The sequence below is a fragment of the Terrapene carolina genome, unplaced genomic scaffold (assembly GCF_002925995.2).
Source record: "Terrapene carolina triunguis isolate 2854851 unplaced genomic scaffold, T_m_triunguis-2.0 Scaffold96, whole genome shotgun sequence".
In the NCBI taxonomy this organism is placed as follows: Eukaryota; Metazoa; Chordata; order Testudines; family Emydidae; genus Terrapene; species Terrapene triunguis.
In genome coordinates, this window is record NW_020664447.1 from 65,085,300 (window position 1) to 65,111,056 (window position 25,757).

Below are 25,757 nucleotides of genomic sequence, written 5' to 3' on the forward strand. Positions count from 1 at the left end.
AATGGTGGAGGAACAGGCAATTGCCTTGTTAATTCGTATAGCTAAGTACCGGTGATGGACCTACTTCAGAGTCGCCCTAATTACCCATTGTTCCCTGAGGGACTCCAACCTGTCGAAGGCCTGAATTGTATAAAAAATTCTTGGGTCCCAATCCTTTTTATCTCAGATCTCCTTAAGCTTCATCAGGGGAAGTTAAGTTGCAAGATTGAGGTCCCGGTTCAGCTGGAAACACCCTAAATATGATATTGGACACTGGACTATAACCTATGGTCTAAGTTCTAAAAACTCTTTGAAACTACAAAGCTCACCATCTCTGCTGTGTATCCAAACCTCAAGAAGTGAACTCGTGTGTGTGTGTGTGTGTGTGTGTGTGTGTGTGTGTGTGTGTGTGTGTATATATATATTGATCTTTTAACCATACTCTTTTCTTTTTTAATAAATTTTAGTTTAGTTGTTAATAATTGGCTGCAAGCATGTATTTAGGTAAGATCTGGAATATTTATTAACCTGGGAGGTAATGTGTCCGATCCTTTGGGATTGGTAGAACCTTTTCTTTTATATGACGAAATAAGATGTTCAGAAATCTTCATCATATTTGACTTGGTTACCTGGATGGAGGCCTGAGGCTGGGTTACTTTAAGGGAACTGTGTTGTTGGTTTCTGGGCAACCAGAGGTAATAAAGAAGCTGTTTTGTGCTGACTTGGTATATCTAAGTATTGAAATATCCACTAGCTTTGGGTATTGTCTGCCCCATTCTTTGCAGTTCACCATAATTGAGTGACCTCAGCTGGTCCCCATTGGGACCCCAGTCAAAGCCCCAGATTGCTTTCTCATTAGAGGCAGAGAGGTGCATTTTTAATTTGAAATATATGGAGAGGCTACCTATTGCATGTTTCACTTAGCACAAATGACAATTAAAAGTTAGTCTTTCTTACTAGCCAAAACCCTGTAAGCAGAGAGCTGTCTAGGAGGAGTTGTAGAAGGCAAAGATTTTTTCATAGATTCTAGGACTGGAAGAAGAACAGGAGTACTTGTGGCACCTTAGAGACTAAGCTTATGCATCCGAAGAAGTGGGTTGTAGCCCACGAAAGCTTATGCTCTAATAAATTCCTTAGTCTCTAAGGTGCCACAAGTACTCCTGTTCTTTTTGCGGATACAGACTAACACGGCTGCTACTCTGAAATAGGACTGGAAGGGACCTCGAGAGGTCATTGAGTCCAGTCCCCTGCCCGCATGGCAGGACCAAATACTGTCTAGACCATCCCTGATAGACCTTTATCTAATCTACTTTTAAATATCTCCAGAGATGGAGATTCCACAACCTCCCTAGGCAATTTATTCCAGTGTTTAACCACCCTGACAGTTAAGAACTTTTTCCTAATGTCCAACCTAGACCTCCCTTGCTGCAGTTTAAGCCCATTGCTTCTTGTTCTAGCCTTAGAGTCCTCCATCCTTGTAAATTTGTTTTTATTCCAGACATTATCAGGTTTTTCTGATAAAACATTTTTTCTCTGAAATGCAGGAATTAGACATCTTTTCTGTGTAAATGTCATTACTTAATGATGGGGCTGTACAGTCTACCATGTATTCAATCCATTCTCTTGGCACTGGGTTTGACCCTGCCAAAAAAACTTAATGTGCCTTTGACACACTAACTTAGTTTTGTAGTCTTAAAACATGAATGAGTAGGGTTCCAACCAAATTCACAGCCATGAAAAACGCATCACAGACCATGACATCTGGTCTCCCCGCCATGAAATCTGGACTTGTGTGCTTTTACTGTATACTATACCAATTTCATGGGGGAGACCAGAATTTCTCAAATTAGAGGTCCTGACCCAAAAGAGTTGCAGAGGGGGTCACAAGGTTATTTTAGGGGGGATTGTGGTATTGCCACCCTTACTTCTGCGCTGTCTTCAGAGCTGGGTGGCTGGAGAGTGGCGACTGCTGACTGAGGGCCCAGCTCTGCAGGCAGCAGCGCAGAAGTAAGGGTGGCAATACCATGCCATGCCCTCCTTACTTCTGTGCTGCTGCTGATAGTGGCTCCGCCTTCAGAATGGGGCTCCCAGCCAGCAGCCGCTGCTCTCTGGCCACCAAGTTCTGAAGGCAGTGCCGCCGCCAGCAGGAGCGCAGAAATAAGGGTATCAGTACCACACACACCCCTACAATAACCTTGCAACCTCCCCCCACTACTTTCTGTGTCAGGACCCCTACACTTACAACACTGTGAAATTTCAGATTTAAATAGCTGAAATCATGACACTTACTATTTTTTAAAATCCTCTGACCGTGAAATTGACCAAGATGGACTGAATTTGGTAGGGCCCTATAAATGAGAATTGGGAGGTGTATGTTTTCAAGTAGTGAGCAAGGGATGGACTGCTCAGTTCAGTATAACAGTGCTAATCAGAAAGATGTCTACATTTTTCACTTCAATTTTTTCAGAGACCCTTTAAATGCTTTGCCTTTCTCCACTGGAGAAAGGTAACTAGAATCAAATGGCACCTTTCTTCACACCTCTGCTTCCTGTGTATCTTTGAGTCACAGCTGCCGACTTTACTAGTACAAATCAAGCTTATTGATATGTGATGGAATCACAAATTTAGGTCTCATAGCATTGCAAAGCCAATACAATAATGATGAGAGGAAATTGCTCACTGAAGTGTCAGCAGATGCATTATGACCATTATGGTGCTAGACTTGGTTTCACATTTTATAGGATTATAACACAATATAGTAACTTTTTAACTTTCAGACTTCAATTTCAGTTGTCGGGCTTTCCATATTTTTGTCCCTGCAAGGTCTTTTTGGTCAATTATTGGGTTCCTGAAATATTGTGGGAGAAGACAAAGGTACTATTTTTAGAATGGAAGTGTGTACAAATCAAATAGAACAGAGAACAATTCAAAGGCAGCCATGATGCAAAGCAAACATGGGAAGACTGGGAATGTAGAGAAATGAGAGCAGAGATGCAGGTAGGCCTGGAGTTATGCAAGGCTTTGTTACATTTCACTTCCCATTGAAGGACATTAGCTGACAAACACTTGTTTTTGTAGGAGGTTTATGGAGACTCATCTGAGAACAATTCCAAGTGGAGCATTTTCTAATCTCCCCAACATCTCCAGGATGTAAGTATCCTATTTTTTTTACACTTTAATAAAAATACTAAAAGAACCACTTCTTCCCTTCCCTCAAAAAATTCTCCTTGTGGGACTCTCACACATCGAGCTACAAAGGCTATACTTTAAGATATAAGTAGTAAACTTTAAGGGTTAGGGCCATATAGTTCCTTTGTACATCCGAGTCTGTACAGCAAAAATTGGCACCATTATTAGCTGTGAGGATTTCAGTCAATCTTCACATCTTTTTTTTTATTATGTATAGTCCGCACTGGCTGTTCTTAAGCATGTAAACCAATACCAGATAAAGTAATACATCTGATACAGAGGTGATAAATGGGTTTGTTCTTACAGTTCACTGTATATGAAAAGGTGGTTTCATCCATTATAACCACCATCCTGTTTTGTCACCATGCTGGTCTTGGGCTGTATTTTCAGTGCCTTGGGGCCATTTATACCCAGTGTAAATTAGTCTTCAGGTTGTAGTATGGCACAGTGGGGCCTGGCCCTTAACAAAGGCTGCACTGGGATCAGCAGAATGCTAAAATGAGTTTTAAGTCACTTTTGTCTTTGAGAGAGCAAACACAATCAGCATTGAGGAAATGTTCCTGAGAGCACAACTTAGGTGGACCAAACATGTCATCAGAATGGAAGACCGCCGTCTCCCAAAACAGATCTTATATGGAGAGCTGAGTCAGGGCAAAAGAAAGAAGGGTTGTCTGTATAAACCAGTGGTTTTTAACCTGGGATGCACGCACCCCTTGGGTGTGCAAGATGCCCTTTCTGGTGGTGCGAGACATGCCAGATGTTTTTTAGAAGGTAAATCATCAAAAACACAAATTAAGCACAGGCACGTAAGTACAACTACTTTGTTTCTTCAAACCTATGTATTAACATTATACATTTTTAATGATTACAGTAATATACAAACAAAGTTTTCAAGTTTTTAAGCTAATTGTAGTGTTAATTTTGTGCGAGAACATATTTTGAGAACCAAAGGGGTGCAGGCTGCAGTAAAGGTTAAGAACCACTGGTATAAACACTTTAAAGATAATCTGAACAGCAGTCTCCAGTGGGCTGTTATCAGTCCCAAAGAACTTGAGCAAATGGCTCAGAACAGGACTCACTGGCAGTCTCTGACAAGATCAGCATGTAACAGTTTTGAGCAGGTTCAACAAAATAATCCCCAGGCTGCACGTGAAAGGTGCCAGAGAGCTGCATCATCAAACATCATAGAAACAGACTTCCCATGCCCTCAGTGTGGCTGACTCTGTGCATCAGGGTTTGGACTTCAGAGTCATATACGTAACCATAGATGAGAACTGCAACAATATCGTTGTCATAGTCAGCAATGGACTAACAACATACACATAACCTGCCATCTCTCCAGATCAGCCTCATCTCAGAATCTTGCCCATAGTATTTTTAAAAAAGGATTATCCAACTTTAAAGAAACTTATTTACAGAATTGTAATAGCTGGTTTAGAGAAATAGTAGCCCACTGTGTAAGAGCTTCTAAAATGGGTGTTTTCTCCATACAAAGCACACCCTAGTTGTCACACCCTACCCCACACTGTAATCCATGCAGGGTATCCTCAAACTACTGCAACCCATATTCAATGGGGACCCCATACTGAAAGATCTTTTCTGAACCCCTCTTCTGGCCTTCAAACACCCCCACACACACCTTCTCCAAGCTCATCAGAAGCAAGCCATCCACAGACCAGGACACACTAACTCTAAGTGGCATCAGACTCTCCCAGAACAACAAATGCAAAACCTGCAGACACATCTCCACTGCTACAATGATCAACACTTACCACAACACACCTTTCAAGATCCATGGATGTACCTCATCAAGCGCACTAAATGTTCCAATAGCAACAGCTTAGTGTCCTCCACAAACTTGCTGAGGGTGAAATCCATCCCATCATCCAGATCATTAATGAAGATGTTGAACAAAACCAGCCCCAGGACTGACCCCTGGGGCACTCCGCTTGATACTGGCTGCCAATTAGACATCGAGCCATTGATCACTACCTGTTGAGCCCGACAGTCTAGCCAGCTTTCTGTCCACCTTATAGTCCATTCATCCAATCCATATTTCTTTAATTTGCTGGGAAGAATACTGTGGGAGACCGTATCAAAAGCTTTGCTAAAGTCAAGGCATATCACATCCACTGCTTTCCCCTCATCCAATCAGGTTGGTCAGGCATGACTTGCCCTTGGTGAATCCATGTTGACTGTTCCTGGTCACCTTCCTCTCCTCCAAGTGCTTCAAAATGGATTCCTTGAGGACCTGCTCCATGACTTTTCTGGGGACTGAGGTGAGGCTGACTGGTCTGTAGTTCCCTGGGTTTTCCTTCTTCCCTTTTTAAAAGATGGGCACTATATTTGCCTTTTTCCAATCGTCCGGGACCTCCCCTGATCACCATGAGTTTTCAAAGATAATGGCCAATGGCTCTGCAGTCACATCAGCCAACTCCCTCCGCACCATCGGATGCATTGCATCTGACCCCACAGACTTGTGCATGTCCAGCTTTTCTAAATAGTCCTTAACCTGTTCTTTCGCCACTGAGGGCTTCTCACTTCCTACCCATACTGTGCTGCCCAGTGCAGCAGTCTGGGAGCTGACCTTGTCTGTGAAGACCGAGGCAAAAAAAGTATTGAATACTTAATCATTTTTCGCATCGTCTGTCACTAGGTTGCCTCCCCCATTCAATAAGGGTTCCACAGTTCCCCTGACCTTTTCCAGCGGAAAGCCTATTCTTCAGCTATGCTCCAGTTCCACATAGCTAACTATTCAGCACCGCTGGCTATAAATTTCATTCTTTATATCCTATATTTTACTTTTTTTTTCTTCAAAAAAATTTATAGATTTTTTTTTTTTTTTTTTTTTTTTCCCCCTTCTCTTTTACCCTGCCTCTCCAGCAGGTACTCGGCTTTAGGGGGGAAAAACCAAGAAGAGAGAAACAAAAATGGGGTTATACCTCTTTCTCCAAAGCAATTACCCTCTCAGGCATGCCCGGCTCTCCCTGACTTTAAACACTACCTGACCTACAGACTTTCAATACCTATCTCAGATGGCCATGCACAGTGTATCCACTGCCTTGGCGAGACACACATCACCCAAAAGCATCCACACTGCAAAAAATTATCTGCTAGGACAAGGAAGGCCAGGGATCTCCAATTGAAACTTCTGATGATAGAGAAATCCCTCAGACCAGCCTCCGACCCCGAGTCCAGGATTCCTGTTGGCCAATGGTCACCAGTAGCAGCGTCTGACAGGGGATCTACTTCAAAAACAGCTGCTAAGGAGCCTGCTCCCAAAAAGCAGTCACACTAATTGTCACAATGAGATTCACCTAAAAGAAAGCAATCTCTGAGTGAAAAGTCTGCCACCGGTACCGGTAAAGGACTTGCTAACGTGGTGTACAAATCTGCCCTGGTACCGATGGCACTGAGAGCGCTGGACTGTGAGGCACCAAAAATGTCCAGTACTGAGACTTCCCAAGGAGCTAAACACCCTATGCAGGCAAGCTCTCATGGAGGTACATGCACTAAAGCCAAACTTCCCAGCTTGGCGCCTACGGAGCCAAAGAAAACCTCAGCTCCATCAGAGTACAGCTGGCTGCCATCACATCCTTCCACGACAAGATGGACAGTCACGATCTTTGCTCATCCAATGACTAAACACTACTTTAAAGACCTAGAAAACACTTATCCCACGCTAAGAAACCCTACTCCCATGTGGGATCTCAACCTTGTTCTCTGCAGTCTCATGGGGAAATCGTTTGAACCCCACACAACTTGCTCTTTGTTACACTTATTGATGAAGGTGGCTTTCCTCATTGCCATCACGTCAGCAAGACAGGTTGGAGAATTAGGTGCCCTAATGGCACACCCATGTTATATTACGTTCTTCAAGGATAAAGTAATCCTACAACTGCATCCCAAATTCATACCCAGAGTGGTCTCCCCTTTTCATTTAAATCAGCCCATTTACTTACCTTTTTTTTTTCCCGAAGCCAAGTGCTGGCAGCAGGGAGGCCTCACTTCGCATGCTGGACATTCGCAGAGCGTTCGCTTTCTACATAGAAAGAACAAACATTAGAAAATCATCTTGACTATTTGTTTCCATAACAGAATGTTCGAAGGACCAAACCATCTCAAAACAGACTATCTAAATGGATATCCAGATGTATCCATTTGTGCTACCAAAACGGCTATCTGCAAGCTCCACTGGGAGTTTGCACACACTCCACCAGAGCATTACCAGCATCTATGGCCTTTCTCAATAATGTACCCATCAGACATTTGCAAAGCATCTATCTGGGCATCTGCCCATACCTTCACTAAACGCTATGCTTTAGAACAACAATCAGTTGCAGATGCTCAGTTTGGACTCATGGTGTTATCCACCATCAATGAATCAACTCCAAAGCCCCTCCCCTCCATGGAGGGGCACTGCTCAACAGTCACCTAAAGTGGAGCACCCACAGGGACATCCTCAAAGAAGATAAGGTTACTCACCTTGTGCAGTAACTGCAGTTCTTCAAGATGGTTGTCCCTGTGGGTGCTCCACTATCCCACCTCCCCTCTCCTTCGGAGTTTCATGCCAATCCTCTGGGGTAGAGAAGGAACTGGGGGATGGCTGGCTGTGCACGCTAGGTAATCAATTGGAGTGGGACGGCTGCCACGCATGTGCAGCCAACTAGGCACTGCTACTACAAATCTCCAGTTACAAGCACAGGGAACCAAGATAACTAAAGTGGAGCACCCACAGGGATAACCATCTCAAATAACCTCAGTTACTGCACAAGGTGAGTAACCATCTCTTCCTTGACCTCACATGGCATTCTTTGTACAGAATGTATATACCAGAATCAGGATATTCTTGTAACCCCCTTGCCACTTGGCATTGAGGGGTTCTTGGGTCATACCTAGAAACAGCCAAATCAAAACGTAAATTATAAATTCAAATTGTTGCAAAAACAACCAGGTGGATGCATTCTGCTGATGAATACCAAACTAAGAGTTAAAACACATTTAAAGCTCTACATCTCATATCACCAATCCACCCATTAGATGTATCATCATTACTTCCCAAATATTCCTGCCATTTTATTGCACCTAATTGGTAGCAGGCACTGGATTTCATCGTACAGTGGGGTATTTTATAGGCCACCCACTCTCACCATTCTGTTAGAAACTGTGGGTGAAGAGAACCTTGACATTTTCTGTAGGACTAAATCTTTTGTACAGGTTTCCTGTTTGTAATGCAAATCACTACTGCACCAGCCATACCATCACACACATGCCTGTAGTCTCATTCCATCAACAGTACTCACAGGTGAAAATGTACAGAGATTCCCAGTTAGGTGAACTCCACTAGTAAAATCACTAATGCTTCAGTAGGGATGGGGAGTACTTGGTATTATTCTCACCATTTAAGCTTGTAGTCCTAGTGATCTAGTAAGCATAGACAACCTGTGCCTCCTGACAGTGGGGGGGACACAACTCCAGAATAGATCGAGTCATGCCCCCTCCCCTCCCGGAAAGCAGCGCCCCCTCCGTGCAGTTCTCAACTGTTCCTCTGTCTCTCCCGGCAGAGTTAAAGCAGCAGCCCCTCCTGCAGCTCTGCCTCTCTGTGCCCAGTGCAGTTTGCCAGCTCAGCTGCTCCACAGGGAGGGGGCCTGGCCACATCATTTGACCAAGTAATCTGGGAGGGGATGATGTGACCCCACACCCCCCCCCCCCCACCTTGCCTCTGCTAGTAAGTGTGGTTGTCTGACTATCCATAACCATTATCACTACTCTTGCTTTCTCCACTGAATCCCTGCAAGTAGACATATCTATTGTACAGTACCTTCTTCTGCCAAGGGATGTCTGCTGCAGCCTGCCTCAGTTTCCCATTCAAGGATGTAACACAAAGTTGTTCTTCGAGTAGTCTCCCTATGGGTGCTTCACTCTAGTTGTGCTTATGCCCTCTGTACCTTTGAACATGTCACGTAGCAGTGTCTGTTCAGCCCACACATACGTAACTCAGTCTGAATCATAGAATATCAGAGTTGGAAGGGACCTCAGGAGGTCATCTAGTCCAACTCCCTGCTCAAAGCAGGACCCAATCCCCAACTAAATCATCCCAGTCAGGGTTTTGTCAAGCCAGGCCTTAAAAACCTTTAAGGAAGGAGATTCCACCACCTCCCTAGGTAACCCATTCCAGTGCTTTGTCACCCTCCTAGTGAAAAAGCTTTTCCTAATATCCAACCTAAACCTCCCCCACTGAAACTTGAGACCATTACTCCTTGTTCTGTCATCTGCTACCACTGACAACAGGCTAGATCCATCCTCTTTGGAACCCCCTTTCAGGTAGTTGAAAGCAGTTATCAAATCCCTGCTCACTCTTCTCTTCTGCAGACTAAATAAGTCCAATTCCCTCAGTCTCTCCTCATAAGTCATGTGCTCCAGACCCCTAATCATTTTTGTTGCCCTCCGTTGGACTCTTTTCCAATTTTTGCACATCCTTCTTGTAGTGTGGGGCCCAAAACTGGACACAGTACTCCAGATGAGGCCTCGCCAATGCTGAATAGAGGGGAATGATCACGTCCCTCGATCTGCTGGCAGTGCTCCTACTTATACAGCCCAAAATACCGTTAGCCTTCTTGGCAACAAGGGCACATTGTTGACTCATATCCAGCTTCTCGTTCACTGTAACCCCTAGGTCCTTTTCTGCAGAACTGCTGCCTAGCCACTTGGTCCCTAGTCTGTAGCAGTGCATGGGATTCTTCCGTCCTAAGTGCAGGACTCTGCACTTATCCTTGTTGAACCTCATCAGGTTTATTTTGGCCCAATCCTCTAATTTGTCTTGGTCCCTCTATATCCTATCCCTACACTTCAGCGTATCTACCACTCCTCCCAGTTTAGTGTCATCTGCAAACTTGCTGAGGGTGCAATCCACGCCATCCTCCAGATTATTAATGAAGATATTGAACAAAACCGGCCCCAGGACCGACCCTTGGGGCACTCCGCTTGATACCAGCTGCCAACTAGACATGGAACCATTGATCACTACCCGCTGAGCCCAATGATCTAGCCAGCTTTCTATCCACCTTATTGTCCATTCATCCAGCCCATATTACTTTAACTTGCTGGCAAGAATACTGTGGGAGACCGTATCAAAAGCTTTGCTAAAGTTAAGGAATAAACACATCCACTGCTTTCCCCTCATCCACAGAGCCAGTTATCTCATCATAGAAGGCAATTAGGTTAGTCAGGCATGACTTTCCCTTGGTGAATCCATGCTGACTGTTCCTGATCACTTTCCTTTCCTCAAAGTGCTTCAAAATTGATTCCTTGAGGACCTGCTCCATGATTTTTCCAGGGACTGAGGTGAGGCTGACTGGCCTGTAGTTCCCTGGTTCCTTCTCCTTCCCTTTTTTAAAGATGGGCACTACATTAGCCTTTTTCCAGTCATCCGGGACCTCCCCCGATTGCCATGAGTTACAGAATATACCACTGCACACGTGAACTGGTCTTAGATCCTTCTCAACTGCCTCAGCCTGAGATGGAGCCTTAGCAGTCATCCATGTTGAATTTTTAATCTCAGCTGTGTCCCCATAACTATAATTAACTACTGTAAGAACTATTAGTGGCAGTTAGGTAGTTCTAGTAGTAGTTTTAAAAAAAAAAACAAACATATTTTGAAAAAAAGTTGTGTTATCTATTAGATTTTCTCCCCTCCTGGGAGCTTTACATTACTGGAAGGGCACGCCCGGTTCTCCTGGTTTTAAATGTTGTCACTAGGAGGCAATCCTCGTGAGTGACGGATGCTCCTAGTGCATTCGTTGCCTCAGGGAATCTCATGTAACCCAAAAATGCAACTTCTGTCTGGCATTAAAATCTAGAGCCAGAAAAAACAAGGAGATCAAACTTTGGATCCTCATGATGGAGAGCTTGCTATGCCCAGCCTCTGATCCAGGCCAGGAGACCTTCCCTGTATGCCAGTCTCTGAAGAAGTCAGCTATCTCAACTGTCTCCAAGTTGTACTTCAAGGGCATCTAAGAGGAAGACCCAAGATTCCTCTCATAAGACTTCCAGAGGCCATGCCTTGAGTTCTTCATGTAGGGAATCTAACACAAAAGTTGCAGTCGCCAGTGACACAAGCTTATTATTCCCCACCCCCGTCCCCATTTTTTACACTTGCTGTCTGGTCATCCTAAGCAGGAAAGACTGGGAACAAGGACTTGATGGATATTTGAGAACTTTATTTTGGGAGTGATTGTTATTTTAATAAATCCAGTCCCAAATAGGGCTGTTGCTGAACCAGAGAAGTTTGTTTTGGTAGTCTGATTAAGAGAACCCTAAAAAGTAGGGAGAGTGGGCCACTGTAGAGTGACCTCAGGCCACAAGGGGGTGCTGAGAAGGTGACTGACTCTATTACACTAATCATATTCACTTTCCATTTGGTGCTGTCCAACCTACTAAAAATATAGCACAGTCAAGTGGGAGAGGCTCAACCATGTAAAGTGTTTCAAAATCCAAGGCTCAACAGTTGATGATGTATGAGACAGTGACTGAAACAAGGCTTTAACACATTTTTTCTAAGTACTCATATAAAACACAGTTTGAAAAAAGCTATATGCAGATATGTTTTCATTTTTTGTCTTAACTTGTAGTTTGATTTTTTTATATTTTATTTTGACCATATTGTGACAGATATTTCCTTTAAAGACCTTCTTGAATTAAGTTTAAGTACATTGTATTACTCATAGACTTTAAGGCCAGAAAGGATCATCATGATCATCTAGTCTGACCTCCTGCACATTGTAAGCCACAAAACCTCATCTACCCATTCCTGTAAATAAACCCTTAACTCCTGGCTCAGGTACTGACATCCTCAAATTATGACTTAAAGATTTCAAGTCACAGATACTCCATTTACACTAGTTTAAACCTCCAAGTGACCCATGCCCATGCTTCAGAAGAAGGCAAAAAAAAAAAATCCCTGGGTCTCTGGTAATCTGACCTAGGGGAAAGATTCCTTCCCAACCCAAATGGTGATCAGTTACACCCTGGGCATGTGGGCAAGACCTACCAGCCAGACACCTGGAAAAGAATTCTCTGTAGTAACTCAGAGTCCTCCTCATCTAGTGTCCCATCACCAACCATTGGAGATATTTTCTGCTAGTAGTTGCAGGTTGGCTACATGCCATTGTAAGCAGTGTCATCATACCATCCCGTCCATAAATTTACCAAGCTCAGTCTTGAAGCCAGTTAGGTTTTTGCCCCCACTGCAAATGCAGAAGTTATATATTATTGTGGGCTGGGATTGCATGTAACTTCTCTAGGGTGGAAGATGGGATGTGAATCCTGGGAAGTGTTATGAACTGCAAAGGACTACACTCATCAGTGTGCCAGAGGAGAATGGACTTCTGGGACAAACAGTATAAGGTGTTTTCCTGGGGAATCTCAGGGATATGAATGCAAATTCCCACCCTTGATTATGTAAAAACCCAGCCTTTAAAGCTAACCCCCCCCAAGAAGGGTGATTGTTTACTGATTGCTTGTTGTCAAAGATTGGAGGAAAAAGGCCCAAACTGATTCAAGAAACAGGCTGATCTGCCCCCTTGGCATGCTTGTTCTGAGCTAAAGCTGTTACGAACTTTTAAGCACAGAAAAACCCCTTTGGTGGGGTTTGAAGGACTGACTCCTACCAGAGCCCTGGTTGGAGTTGGGGGTGATCCCTGATAAGCTTATTTGCATGTGTGTAAGGTTCTTTTGTTGTTTTCTCTATAATGCTTTCACCTTAAGAATAAATGTTCTTGCTTATAAAGAGCTGTGTGGTAACTTGTGACTGCTGGCTATTACAGCTGTTTATAGCCTTTGAAGAGTGAGCAAAAGTGTAGACACCAGCCTGTTTAGACAGGCTGGCTTGCTGGGAATTTCATAGTGTAAATGGGGAGCTGTGCAGGCATCACCTTCATTTGGGTGAAGACACATGTCTTTCTTCCTCCTGACCAGGGAGAGAAAAAACTGGTCAGGAGGAAGAAAGACATGTGTCTTCACCCAAATGAGGTGATGCCTGAGAAGCCAGGAGCCTAGAGTGGGTGCTGTTGGGGACCCCTGAGGGGGAATATAGGTGCAGTTGCCCTGAACTGTGACACATGCAACAAAATAAAGTGGCTTCAAAAGTTACTGTTTCTAGCAACATTTTTAAGAGTAAGAAAATATTATAATGCACATGCTATTTTAAAATGAATCCATTCAGTTAATAGTTAAGAGAATAATGTGATTGGAATAATTAAATAAAAATAAATTTAAAAACCCATATTCTCTTGTTGCACATTTACAACGGTTTAGTATTTCCAGGGGTGTAGTCAGAGAAATAGGTGGAAATAACACAAATTCACCCTGGGATTTAATAATACCTATTTTTTATGGTGCACTTTTTATTCATACATCTGAAAGCATTTACAAAGCATTACAATTACTTAGAGGGGGAAATGGAGATATAAAGAGAAGTGACTTGCAAGATCACCCATTAGGAAGTCAGATGCAGAAATGAGAACAAAATCCAAGGCTCCATGCTTCCAGTCTACTAACCTGCCATTGGAGCACATTGCCTTCTTATCATATCACCTGTGACTGTCGTGGGGGGGAAAAAAGTGGAATTAAAAATTCTCTTAAATTCATGCGAGAAAGATATATTCTTTCAATGCTGTTCTGAATGTAGGCTGCCTTTATGGTCTGCTTACAATGTAATTTAAGAGCATTTGTTGCAGTCACAGCCCACTGTTTCCCTACTCCAGTGTTTCCCAAACTTGGGATGCCGCTTGTATAGGGAAAGCCTCTGGCAGGCCGGGCCAGTTTGTTTACCTGCCCCGTCCGCAGGTTCGGCCGATCGCGGCTCCCACTGGCCGTGGTTTGCTGCTCCAGGCCAAGTAGAATTGGGGGAAAGAACCTGAACTGGGGCTTAGTACCCTCAACAAAGTGAACTCCAGTTGCTTCTCTGACGTTTTCTTCATGTCTTTCTGATTTAACTGGTCGTTGTGTGTATTTGGGGTCTAATCAGAATCAGGCACTTGTGCTTGGCATTGTACAAACATTTACGACATTCCCTTAAGACAAAACAAACAAACTGGGGGCTGAAGAGAACGGGAAGGAACAATAAAACAAGCACGATGAGCATTGGTCACTGCTTACAACCTGTCTTTCTATGTGACGTGTTTTCTTTTTCTGTTTTCCTGATGTTTAGCTATATCTCCATAGATGCTACGTTACAAAGGCTGGAGGCCCATTCCTTCTACAATTTAAGTAAAGTCACTCATATGTAAGTACAGTGATAAAATAAGTTTACTTCCTTGAGAAACGTGTGGAATAACAGACTCAATATGTTTAAATTCTGATTCTCTCATATATGGTGCTAAATGTTTAACTACCACTTCTCTCTCTTTCTTCCTCCTCCATTCTCTACCCTCATCTTGGGATCTGGGGCAAAAATCTGTCTGCAGATTGGTCCTGCTTTGAGTAGGGGGTTGGACTAGATGACCTCCTGAGGTCCCTTCCAACCCTAATATGCTATGATTCTATGATCTTCTCTTTGCCTCACAGCATTTTCCTGCTGTACTCCTTTCCCACATCCGTTGCATGGAGCTATATATTTTTATTCCTCGTTTTTGTTTGCTTGTTGTTTGTATTGCTTCACTTTATTTTTCTTTTCTGTGACCTGTCCTTGTCTTTTTGTAAACAAAGCTCACTGTATGGTGTTTCCTGCTTCTTCTTCGAGTGCTGTTCCTGTGGGTGCTCCACTTCAGGTGACGGTGCGTTCCGGTGCCATTGATTGGAAATTTTCAGTAGCAGTGCTTGGTCAGGCCACACGTGCACAATAGCTGTTTAGCGGCACCATTGGAGTCTCATTTAGCGCACACACGGCCCAGCCCCCTCAGTTCCTTCTCAACCATCTTTGGCTGAAGATGGCGCTCAGGGCAGTGCGATAGCTTCTTCCCCTGTAGATAGAAAAAAATAGAAATTTAGTTGTTAGGTTTGTTGTAGTTATTAGTTAGTTAGGATTAGTTGTTAAAAAAAATAATTAGTTTTTCTTTCTCCAGTTCCCTGCTCCCTTTGGAGCACCACCCGCAAAAGTTTTCTCTGCTTCCTCGCTCTCTTGGACATGCCATGCTTCCCTGTCTTTAAGAGATGCGGCTCCTGCTGAGAAGTTATGCTGCGGTCCCACGGTCTCTCTGCGTGAGATGCCTGAGAGAAACACTCATACAACAGAACTGCATTCATTGTAACATCTTGAAAGCGAGAGCCCGGCGTGACTGTGATCTCCGCCTCAAAATGATCCTCAGGGAGAAATCATTCCAACCAGGGTCAGAAAAGAACCAACAGAAGCCTTCCTCTAAATGCTCACCGATCCAGTCTGAACCGACCAAGAGCACGTTTCCATCCTCTTATGAAAAGAGGAAGCAAACATCAACTTCTCCTCAGTGGGATCTGCATAAAGAAACAGTCCCCTGCGAGGTTGTTACCATTGGTGCAGATGACCTTGAGAGCCAGTACATATAACTCCCCCGGTACCCGGCACCAGCCATGCCAATGAATCCAAAGCGAAGGGCAAGGAGTCGAGACATAGACAAAGCCATGTCTCCTACACGGGTGCCAACCATGCTGACACCTGCAACGGATATGGCACCGACCATGCAGCCATCTCTGGTGCCAACCATGACTTTAGCGATGCTGCCTTGCTCAGCACCGACCCCTCGACTGGCACTGACTGACAGCACCGTGATGGGCCCACTGGCCCCGACCAAATCCAGCCACAAGAGGGCTGTGCACCTTCCTGCCACAACTAAACCATCAGCACCACATCCACCGGCACCACAACAATTGCTCCATCAGAAATATATTACTGTTGCATCAGTGCCCCAATCACTTCTTGGCACTGACGGATCGCCTGCGAGGAGCGTCTTACACAGCCTATGTCTCCCACAGCACTGCTGATGTCCAGCAACAGTGATAATGAGGACCAGGAGGAAGGAGTGTTCTCCCCACAATGCTCCCCCATGACTCAACACAGACTTGCTGGGGTACACTGAGACCCAAAGGCCAACATGCACAACCACCTTACCCTTGGTATGGATAACCATGGGTATGTCCCCTCATGGCATTCCCCATGCAGTGGCCACGTGGGACCCGTGGGCAGCATACAAATGCATGAACCTCATCACCAACCAGAGGTGAACTTCGGTGTCACCCTTTATCTTCAGTGGCTACAACATCGGTAGTCCCAGAGGAGATGATGGAGGATCCAGAAGAAGAAATAGGTCCTGAGGATGTGTGGCTAACACACAACTCTTCTTCCCCCGATGAGGCCATCATGCCACCTTCACCTACACTGGCAGATGGGTTGGGGGAGGGATATCTCAGTGGTTTGAGCATTGGCCTGATAAACACAGGGTTGTGAGTTCAATCCTTGAGGTGGCCATTTAGGGATATGGGGCAAAAATCTGTCTGGGGGTTGGTCCTGCTTTGAGCAGGGGGTTGGACTAGATGACCTCCTGAGATCCCTTCCAATCCTGATATTCTATGATTCTATTACTTCAAACAATTTTTAAATGCATAGCACTTAGCCAGGACATTCACCTAGAGGAGGTCCAGGAAAGTCAACACAAGTTACTACAAATTTTGCACTCTTCCTCATCCTCCAAAACTGCTCTGCCCATAAATGATGCAATCCTTGAACCTGCGGAAATGGAGTGGCAGATGCCAGCCACCGTCCCTCCAACATGCAAATGTGAGGCTGACAGAAAATAATATATGCCAGCCAAGGGAATGGACTTTCTTTTTTCCCATCCACAACCAAACTCGCTAGTGATCACGGCAGTGAACCAATTTATCTTTGTCGAAGGAAAGATCCTCCACCTTAATTTGCAGCTCTTTCAGAATACCAACCAGACAATTACCGGAAGCACTTTGAGTTTACGTCTGACCTTCCTGAAGACGAGAGCACAATTTAAGACTGTGCTCACTGAAGGGCAACTAGTTGCCGGGACTACTATACAGGCTTCTCTGGATGTGGCCGATACAGCAGCTCACACCACAGCTAGGACTATCGTGATGTGCAGAGCCTCCTGGCTCCTGTTGGCCGGTATTCTGAAAGAGCTGCAAATGAAGGTGGAAGACCTTTCCTTTGACAAAGATAAATTGTTTTCATCGAAAACCAATGAGGTTCTCCATTACATGAAGGGCTCTCAGGCATCTCTTTGCAGACTGAGCATCTAAACACCGCCCACTAAGAGAAAGTGCTACCAACCTTACCACCATGCCAGGGACACATAGTATAATCGTCCTCAGTCCAGACCGTACGAATCTAGTAGACAGAGAAATAGACCAAGTGGAATTGGGGACACTGCTCTACATTCATCTGCTGGAAGCGGCGACCAGTACATCCCTCGGCCCGCGCTCTACAGTCATCTGACGTGGAGCACCCACAGGCACAGCACTCAAAGAAGAAGAGAGGGTGACTCACCTTGTGCAGTAATTGAGGTTCTTTGAGATGTGTGTCCCTGTGGGTGCTCCACTACCTATCCTCTTCCCCTCTACTTTGTAGTTCGATACAAGGACTCTACAGTAGAGAAGGAACTGAGGGGGTCAGGGCGTGTGCTACACGAGACTTCAACGGTGTGGCAAGACAGCTACTGTGCATGCGTGGCCCGACCGAGCTCACACTCACACTCATGCCCGTCACCCCAATTGGGGTATGGGCCGCCAACCACAGATCTCCAGAGTCCTTTATCCTGGGCCATTTGCTCTAGCTCGTTCCAGGTATAGCCCGTTTTTATGCTATCAGCCTGAAGGTCGCGTCGCCAGGTGTTTCTTGGACGGCCTCTTTTCCGCTTGCCTTGGGGGTTCCACCGCAATGCCTGTCTAGTGATGTTGGTTGGCTGCTTGCGTAGTGTGTGTCCTATCCAACCCCACCTTCTCCTTCTAATTTCTTCCTCTGCTGGAAGTTGACGGGTCCTCTCCAAGAGGTAGATGTTGCTGATGGTGTCTGGCCAGCGGACCTGGAGAATCCTTCTAAGGCAACTATTTATGAAGGTCTGGATCTTCCAGGTGGTTGTTTTAGTTATCCTCCAGGTTTCAGCTCCATACAATAAGACTGATTTCACGTTGGAGTTGAACAGTCTAATCTTTGTTGCCAAAGACAGCTCTCTAGAGCTCCAGATGTTCTTGAGCTGTAAGAAAGCTGCTCTTGCCTTACCAATCCTTGCTTTGATGTCTGCGTCTGTGCCACCCTGTTGGTCGATGATGCTGCCTAGGTAGGTGAAGGACTGCACTTCTTCCAGAGGGCTTCCATTCAGTGTGACTGGGTCATTACTGATGGAGTTAATCTTGAGGATCTTGGTCTTGTCCTTGTGGATGTTGAGGCCAACCTGTGATGACGTGGCTGCCACTACGTTGGTCTTCTCTTGCATCTGCTGTTTGCTATGCGAAAGGAGTTCAAGGTCATCGGCAAAGCCCAGGTCATCAAGCTGGGTCCACAACGTCCACTGGATTCCGTTCCTACGCTCATAAGTGGATGTCTTCATAATCCAATCAATGACAAGGAGAGAGAGCGAAATGGTGACAACAAGCATCCTTGTCTGACTCCGGTTCGCACCTGGAAGCTGTTTGTAAGCTGCCCTCCATGGATCACTCTACAGTGTATGCCGTCCTATAAGTTCTTAATCAGGTTGACCACCTTTGCTGGGATGCCATAGTGCCGAAGGAGCTTCCAGAGAGTCTCTTGATCCACGCTATCGAATGCTTTCTCATAGTCAACAAAACTGATGTACAACGAGGAGTTCCACTCCATAGACTGCTCGACTATGATGCGGAGTGTTGCTATCTGGTCCGTGCATGATCTATTTTGCCGGAAACCTGCTTGCTCATCTCGTAGCTGTGGATTGACGGCATCCTTCATTCTCTCTAAGAGGACTCGGTTGAAGACCTTCCCTGGCATCGACAGAAGTGATTCCTCTGTAGTTGGCACAATTGCTGAGGTCTCCTTTCTTGGGGATTTTAATAAGATATTCCTCTTTCCAGTCTGCTGGAATCACTTCTTCCCATATCTTCTCAAAGAGGGGGTACAGCATTTCCACTGAAACATCCAGATCTACTTTCAGGGCCTCTGCTGGAATATCGTCAGGTCCAGCCGCCTTCCTATTCTTCATCATAGTGATGGCTTTTCTGATCTCATCTCTGGTCTGTCACAATTGATTGGAAGGTCTTCGTTGGTGCCAGGATGTACTGTGATCTGAAGTGGAGCACCCACAGGGACGCACATCTTGAAGAACCTCAGTTACTGCACAAAATGAGTAACCCTCTCTTAGCTTTTCCCACATACTCTTATCCCTGTTCTTGTCTTTCAAATTGTCAGCTTTCTTTTTCACAGTAAGTCTCCTTTTCATCTTTCCCTCTGCACTTTTCCTTCACTTTTTCAACTCCTTTTTCCCTGTTCCTCTTTTATTTTAACTTATTTTAACATAGTGTGAGGTATAATTTTTTTTGCTTTAATTTATTTTTCCTTATTTTAACAATAATTTCCTTACTCTAAATAGGCTGTTTTTCTATAAACAACTTGCTTACATGTGATGCTGATTCAGAGAGGGTTAAGTAACCAGCAGGCTAGGTGACCTGAAAGCAACCCTTAAGAACATATTAGAGTACTGAAATGGTAAACAGGGCCATTCCTTGTAGATAGTTATCAAAGCCTTGTTAAGTACTAGAACCCTTGATATGTAGGCTTATATTTGTAAGCAGGGTCTGAATGAGCTCTCCCCTAACAGCTAGCTGGGAGGGGGAGAGACTTCAGGAGCAAACTGTATTTACATGAACATGCCTACTCTGCCTAGATATCCAGCTGACAGAGTTGTGTTGCTCAAAGTGATCAATTTTGTCTGGTGTTGGGTTACAAATCACTTTAGTACTGAATGCAGGGGTTTCGATTCATAATGTTTCGACTTACAACGTAATTCTGAGGAACAAATTGTGTCGTAAGTCCGAGGACTCCTTGTATTGTTGAAAATGAACCCCTAGATATTGAACCCAGCCCTGGTTCCTGTCGGCTTCACGTGGAAGAAGGGTTACATATTGTTATATGTAAGGATAGATACAAATTGTATTTGTGTTCAATAATTTTATCTTGTTAGAAGTTTAACAATGTGATCTAATTAGCTTGTAAACTTCTGTTCCTGTCTATAATGGTTCATTATTGTATTCTATTGATTCAAAGATCACAGGGGATATTATCATTTAGATGGAACTTGTGGTGTAATAATATTATCTTCATTTCTCTTTGAAATTTTGGCTCCACATAGTAAAACTACCTGTGAGCTGTTTGACGGTTAATTGTCTTATGCTAATGAATACAACTAGTTACCAGAGTATGCAGAGGAAATTGAGATTAGAATCAAAGCAACTGTATACATTGCCTATTCTTCAGCCAAGGAAGGCCTGCGGTGATGGTGACTGGCCTCAAGCTATAAAGGAAGTTTTGGGCCTGATCCTTGATATCTCAGATCTCCTTAAATCTCCTGGGAAAGTCTAAACCCACAAGACTGAAGTCTCCAGGTCTACTCTGGATTAACACTGTAATTCCCATGGAAGAAATTGAACAAACTCTGCACTTGGACCTTTTAATTTGAATCCAGAAGGATTTTTACAAATCGGCAGCCTCACCATTTCTGCCATGAAACTGACCTAAGAACTTCATTCATATTTGTATGTATAATGATCTTTAACCATAGCAACTCTTTTTTTCTTTTTATTGATAAATCTTAGATTTGGTTAATAAGGATTGACTGTAAGCATATATTTGGACAAAATCTGAAATATTCATTGACCTGGTGGGTAATGTGTCTGATTTCTTGAGATTCGTAGAACTTTATAGATGGTGAATAAGGTTTTTAGTAACCCTCACTATATTAGACTTGGCTGTCTGGGTGGGAGCCAAAGGCTGGATTGCTTAAAGGGGACTGTATTTTGGCTTCTTGGTAACCAGAGAGGTATTACAGAAGCTGTTTGGTTACTGGCTTAGTGAAATCTAATTATTGAATAAAACATCAATTTTTGGGGATCATTCTTTGCAGTTTGCCCTGAATAAGCATTCTCAGTGTAGCCCCTCCAGCACCATGGTCACACATTTCTTATTTTTCTTTCACAAGTTAGGTAAGATTTTTTAAATAATCTTAACCTGTGTTATCCTTGCAAGCATGAGTAACTGTTAATTATAAGCTCTTATAGCGCTTTTCACCCCTAGATCTCAAAGGGATGTGACCTACTCAAGGTCACCCATAAGCCAGTGACAGAGCTGAGAATAGAACTCAGGTCTCCAGTTTAGTGCACTATCCCCTGAGTCACACTGCCAAAATAGTGGTACAGCTTCCTTAAAAGGTTTTGCTATGGTTTTGCTATCTTCAGTTAATATAAAATTCATCCCCCTGCAGACATCTCAAGGCCTTTGTTTTTCTATCTTCCGCCCTCCCATTCCATGGTTGTTAGTTTTTTTTCTTAATACTAATGCACTTTAATAGCAATGTTTACAGGCAGAATATTTTCTAAGCTGTGAATAGGGCTGTCAGCCCCAGGCAGCACAGATAGAAGTTATCCACTTGATTGAATTGTGGTTAGCAGATAAGATCTTGTTGCACCATCTTGCCCACCTTCATCTCCTTGGCCATAGCAAGACTTTTCCATACAGTGTATAAGTTTCCAGTGCTTTGTCTAGTCCCATTTTAAATGACTCAGTGGGATTTCCATTGTTTCCCTGAGGTGGGCGTAGGTGAGAGGAAGCTTGAAGGAGAAATTGAGGGTTTTCATTACTGCTGCTGTCAAGTCTCTGCCACTCCTGGGCGTGACTGTTCTTTATTGGCTTCTGTGAAGTAGCAAATAGGAAGAAGATTCCTTTTTGAATTTTGATTTCTGACACAAAGATTATTTAACTCTCCTCAATATAAGCCCTTGAATGTAAATAGCTCTCCCATAGAATGTAGATCACATACACCATATTTGTTTAACAATGAATGTTCTAAGTTTTTAGTCTGGGTTAAGGTGTCAGCTGCATCTGCAGGGAGAAAAGCATGGTCAGAGAACAAGACTAGGAACCATGAGTACCAGAGTCCTAATGTCACCTGTGGCAACAATTCATCATGTAGCCTTGGGAAAGTCAAGTATGCCATGCCTCAGTTTCCCATTTGTAAAATGGAAGGACAGCTTTCTGTTAATGTCACTAAAAAGGGCTTTCTAGTGCTGAAGAGTGTACTTAGCATAGAGTTTTTAGACAGTTAAGAACGAAGGAATACTAATATAATTTAATCACAGAATTTTGGAAAGTACTAACATGCAAGACAGCTGGAGAATTAGGCACCTTCATGTGATCTAATGGAAGGCTGTTTATAAATGTGACTGTTTTTCCTGAATTCTCTCCAGAAGTCCTCAGATTTGATAATGCTAGTTACAGCTGTTGTTTTTTGTTTAATTACTCTCCAAAGTGCAAGATTAGTCAAGGTATAAGTGCATCCTTTGTGCTATGTGTTTATTTTATGCTCTGCCTTTATATAATGTTTTTAAAGTATTAATACTAAAATAACATTGGGTGGTGTTTATCATAATGTATTTAAAAGCTGGTTGAAGTTACTGTAACATTTTGAAAAGGAGCCATTTCATAGAAGACTGTCCGGTTCTTATGTACATGATCTCTCTACTCTTTAAACTACAGTAGAACCTCAGAGTTATGGACACCTTGGGAATGGAGGTTGTCCATAAGGTGGTGGTAAAAAACAGTGCATCCCCTTCCCGGCCAGAGGTGGGGGGTAAAAGCAGTGCATCCCCCTCCTGACGGGGTGGGGGGAAGGGGTGAAAGCAGTCAGGGCTGGCTCTGGCTTTTTTGCTGCCCTAGGCAAAAAAGCCACCGGCCGCCCCCCCCCCCCCCCCGGGGGGGGGGGGGGGGGGGCGGCCAGGGCGCCGGGGGGAGGGCGGCCGGAGCCCGGCTGTGGCCCCGCACTCCCCGGCGGCCGGAGCGCCGCGCCGCCCCCCTCCAGGTGCCGCCCCAAGCACCAGCTTGGGTGCCTGGTGCCTGGAGCCGGCCCTGAAAGCAGTGCAGACCCCAGCACTGCTCCTGCTCTGCTGGCTCCAGCTGTCTTGGGCTGGCAGCCCCAGCATCTTGCTGTAAGTGGCTGCCCCGCGTGTGGGGGTGGGGGAGTTGGGACAGGCAACCCAGATGTGTCTATCTTTAAGATGCAATACAGGCACAGTACAGTATTTGCCTTTATGTTTGTTTGTTTTTGTTTTTTCTCTGCTACTGCCTGATTGGTTACTTCCGGTTTCACAGGGTGTCCGGTTGATCGGTCAGTCCGTAACTCTGGTGTTCTTGTCTTTGAGGTTCTACTATCTATCTATCTAATCTGGTTTATATATACTGTATCGTTTTGAAAATACATTTGTCTAAAAAAAAATGAAAATTTAGTGTTCATAGAAGAGAATAACTAATTGCTTTAACTTGAGCCAAGTGTCATGTAGATATGAACTATGCAACCCTTCTACCTACCAACTCTGTCAGAGCACCTCACTTGGCTTGCGGCATTCAGTTTCTGTCCCCTGTTCAGTTCTGCCAATGTGCAGCCTCAGTCCTGACTTCAGATATCTGCTGCAGTCCTGCGTCCTACATACAATGCTTGCCCACTGCTTCGAAGAGTGCTCTTTGGAACGTAAACCTTACCTCTGTGAGCCTGATTCTGAGAGTGCTGAGCAAATTGAAGATGCTCATCGCCTGTTACGTATGGTGGGCCTGATCCTGTTCTGATTAAAATCAGAGGAGAAAAAGGCACTTTTGAAAATCCCACTAGGTGCCTATCTGCATCTTTAGGAACCTAAATACCTTCTAAAAATGGTAATATACAGGCCAACATGCATATTAGTGCCCTCTAAATGATGATATGAGGACTATTCAAATTCCAATATTTCACAGGCTCCAACATTGGTACAGCTAGAGGAGATTTCCTTTAGGTTAAATAGCAGGTGTCTGTGCTTTTTGGAGGAGGAAGATTGTTTTGTTCTCCCCCTGTGACTGTGAAATTCTGAATGACCTTTGTGTGTAGCACAGTGACAATTGTTTAGTTCCTAGATGGAACTGAATTTTTCTGTCTTTTGCATAGTCTAGTGTATAGGGCCCGGGATCTGCGAGTCAAGAAACCTGGTTTCTCTTCCCACTTCTGCCACTGACCTGCAGATATAACTTTGGGCAAATCACTAACTTTCTATTCATATTTCCTCCTCAACCCTTTGTCTGTCTTATTTATCTCTAGACTAAACTTTTTCAGGGGCAGGGACTGTCTCCTACTATGAATTTGTAGAGTGCCTAGCACAGTGGGTCCCTGATCTCTGAGGCCTCTAGGTGCTAGTGTAATACAAATGTCGTCTTTGAGGAATGTCCCTGTGGGTGCTCCACTTTAGGTGTCTTGGCGCCCTGCACTTGTAATCAGAGATTTGTAGTAGCAGTGCCCGGTTGGGCCACGCACGTGCCGTAGCCATCTTGCGCCACTCTGAGTGGTTACATAGTGGTGCACAGCCAACTGTCCCCCAGTTCCTTCTCTACTGCCTTTGGCTTGAGACAGCAGTGCACCCTCTCTTACCTCAGATAAGATTAATAGTTTGTAGTTGTTTCTGATGGTGTTATCTTAGTTTTAGTTAGCTACCCTATTCCTTTGTCCTTTATATTTTATATTCTATATTTTACTTTCTTTTAAAAAATTATGTATCCTTCCCTTGCCTCCTTCTCCCTTGCCTCCTTCTCCCTGGCAGGTACTCAACTATTGCCTCGGGGAAAAAAAAAGAAAAAAGAGAGAAAATAAGAGAGAGTAAAAAGAAAGAAAAATGGGGTTATCCCTGTTCTTTCTCCAAAGGACTTGCTCTCTCAGGCATGCCAGGCTCACCTGGCTTTAAACACTGCCTGACTTGCAGACTTTCCATACCGGTCTTTGACAGCCACACATAGTGTGTCCGCTGCCTTAGCGAGACACACATTACCCAAAAGTGTTCACACTGCAGAAAAATGACTGCCAGGACAAGGAAGGCCAGGGATCTCCAATTGAAGGCCCTGATGATGGAGAAATCCCTCAGACCAGCCTCTGACCCCGAGTCCAGGATGCCTCCTGGCCAACGGTCGCCAGCAGTCGCATCTGATAGGGGATCTACTTCAACAACAGCTGCTAAGGAGCCTGCTCCTAGGAAGGCTACCAAAAAGTGGTGTCACATCCCCACAACGAGAATCACCTAAAAGAAAAAAGAACAGGAGTACTTGTGGCACCTTAGAGACTAACAAATAAATTTGTTAGTCTCTAAGGTGCCACAAGTACTCCTGTTCTTTTTGCGGATACAGACTAACACGGCTGCTACTCTGAAACCTAAAAGAAAGTGATCTCCAAATGAGAAATCTGCCCCTTTACCGACAGCACCGAGAGCGCCAGACAATAGGGGACTGGGAACGTCTGATACAGGGATGTCCTGAGGAGATAAAGACCCTATGTGGGCAAGCTCTAATGGAGGTGCACACAGTAAAGTCAAAAACGGAGCTGAAGAAACCCTCGGTACCAAGC

The 25,757-nt window shown here is 44.4% G+C and overlaps 1 protein-coding gene across 2 annotated transcripts in view; it reads left to right on the plus strand.

The window, feature by feature from the left end:
• Nucleotides 1–25,757, plus strand: part of TSHR (thyroid stimulating hormone receptor) — a 245,375-nt gene that overhangs the window by 111,909 nt on the left and 107,709 nt on the right. For both annotated transcript variants that reach the window (XM_026651395.1, XM_026651394.2), the window contains exons 2-3: nucleotides 3,058–3,129; nucleotides 14,378–14,452. In XM_026651395.1, coding sequence (XP_026507180.1) covers nucleotides 3,058–3,129; nucleotides 14,378–14,452 — 147 coding nt within the window. The remainder of the gene's footprint in view (nucleotides 1–3,057; nucleotides 3,130–14,377; nucleotides 14,453–25,757) is intronic.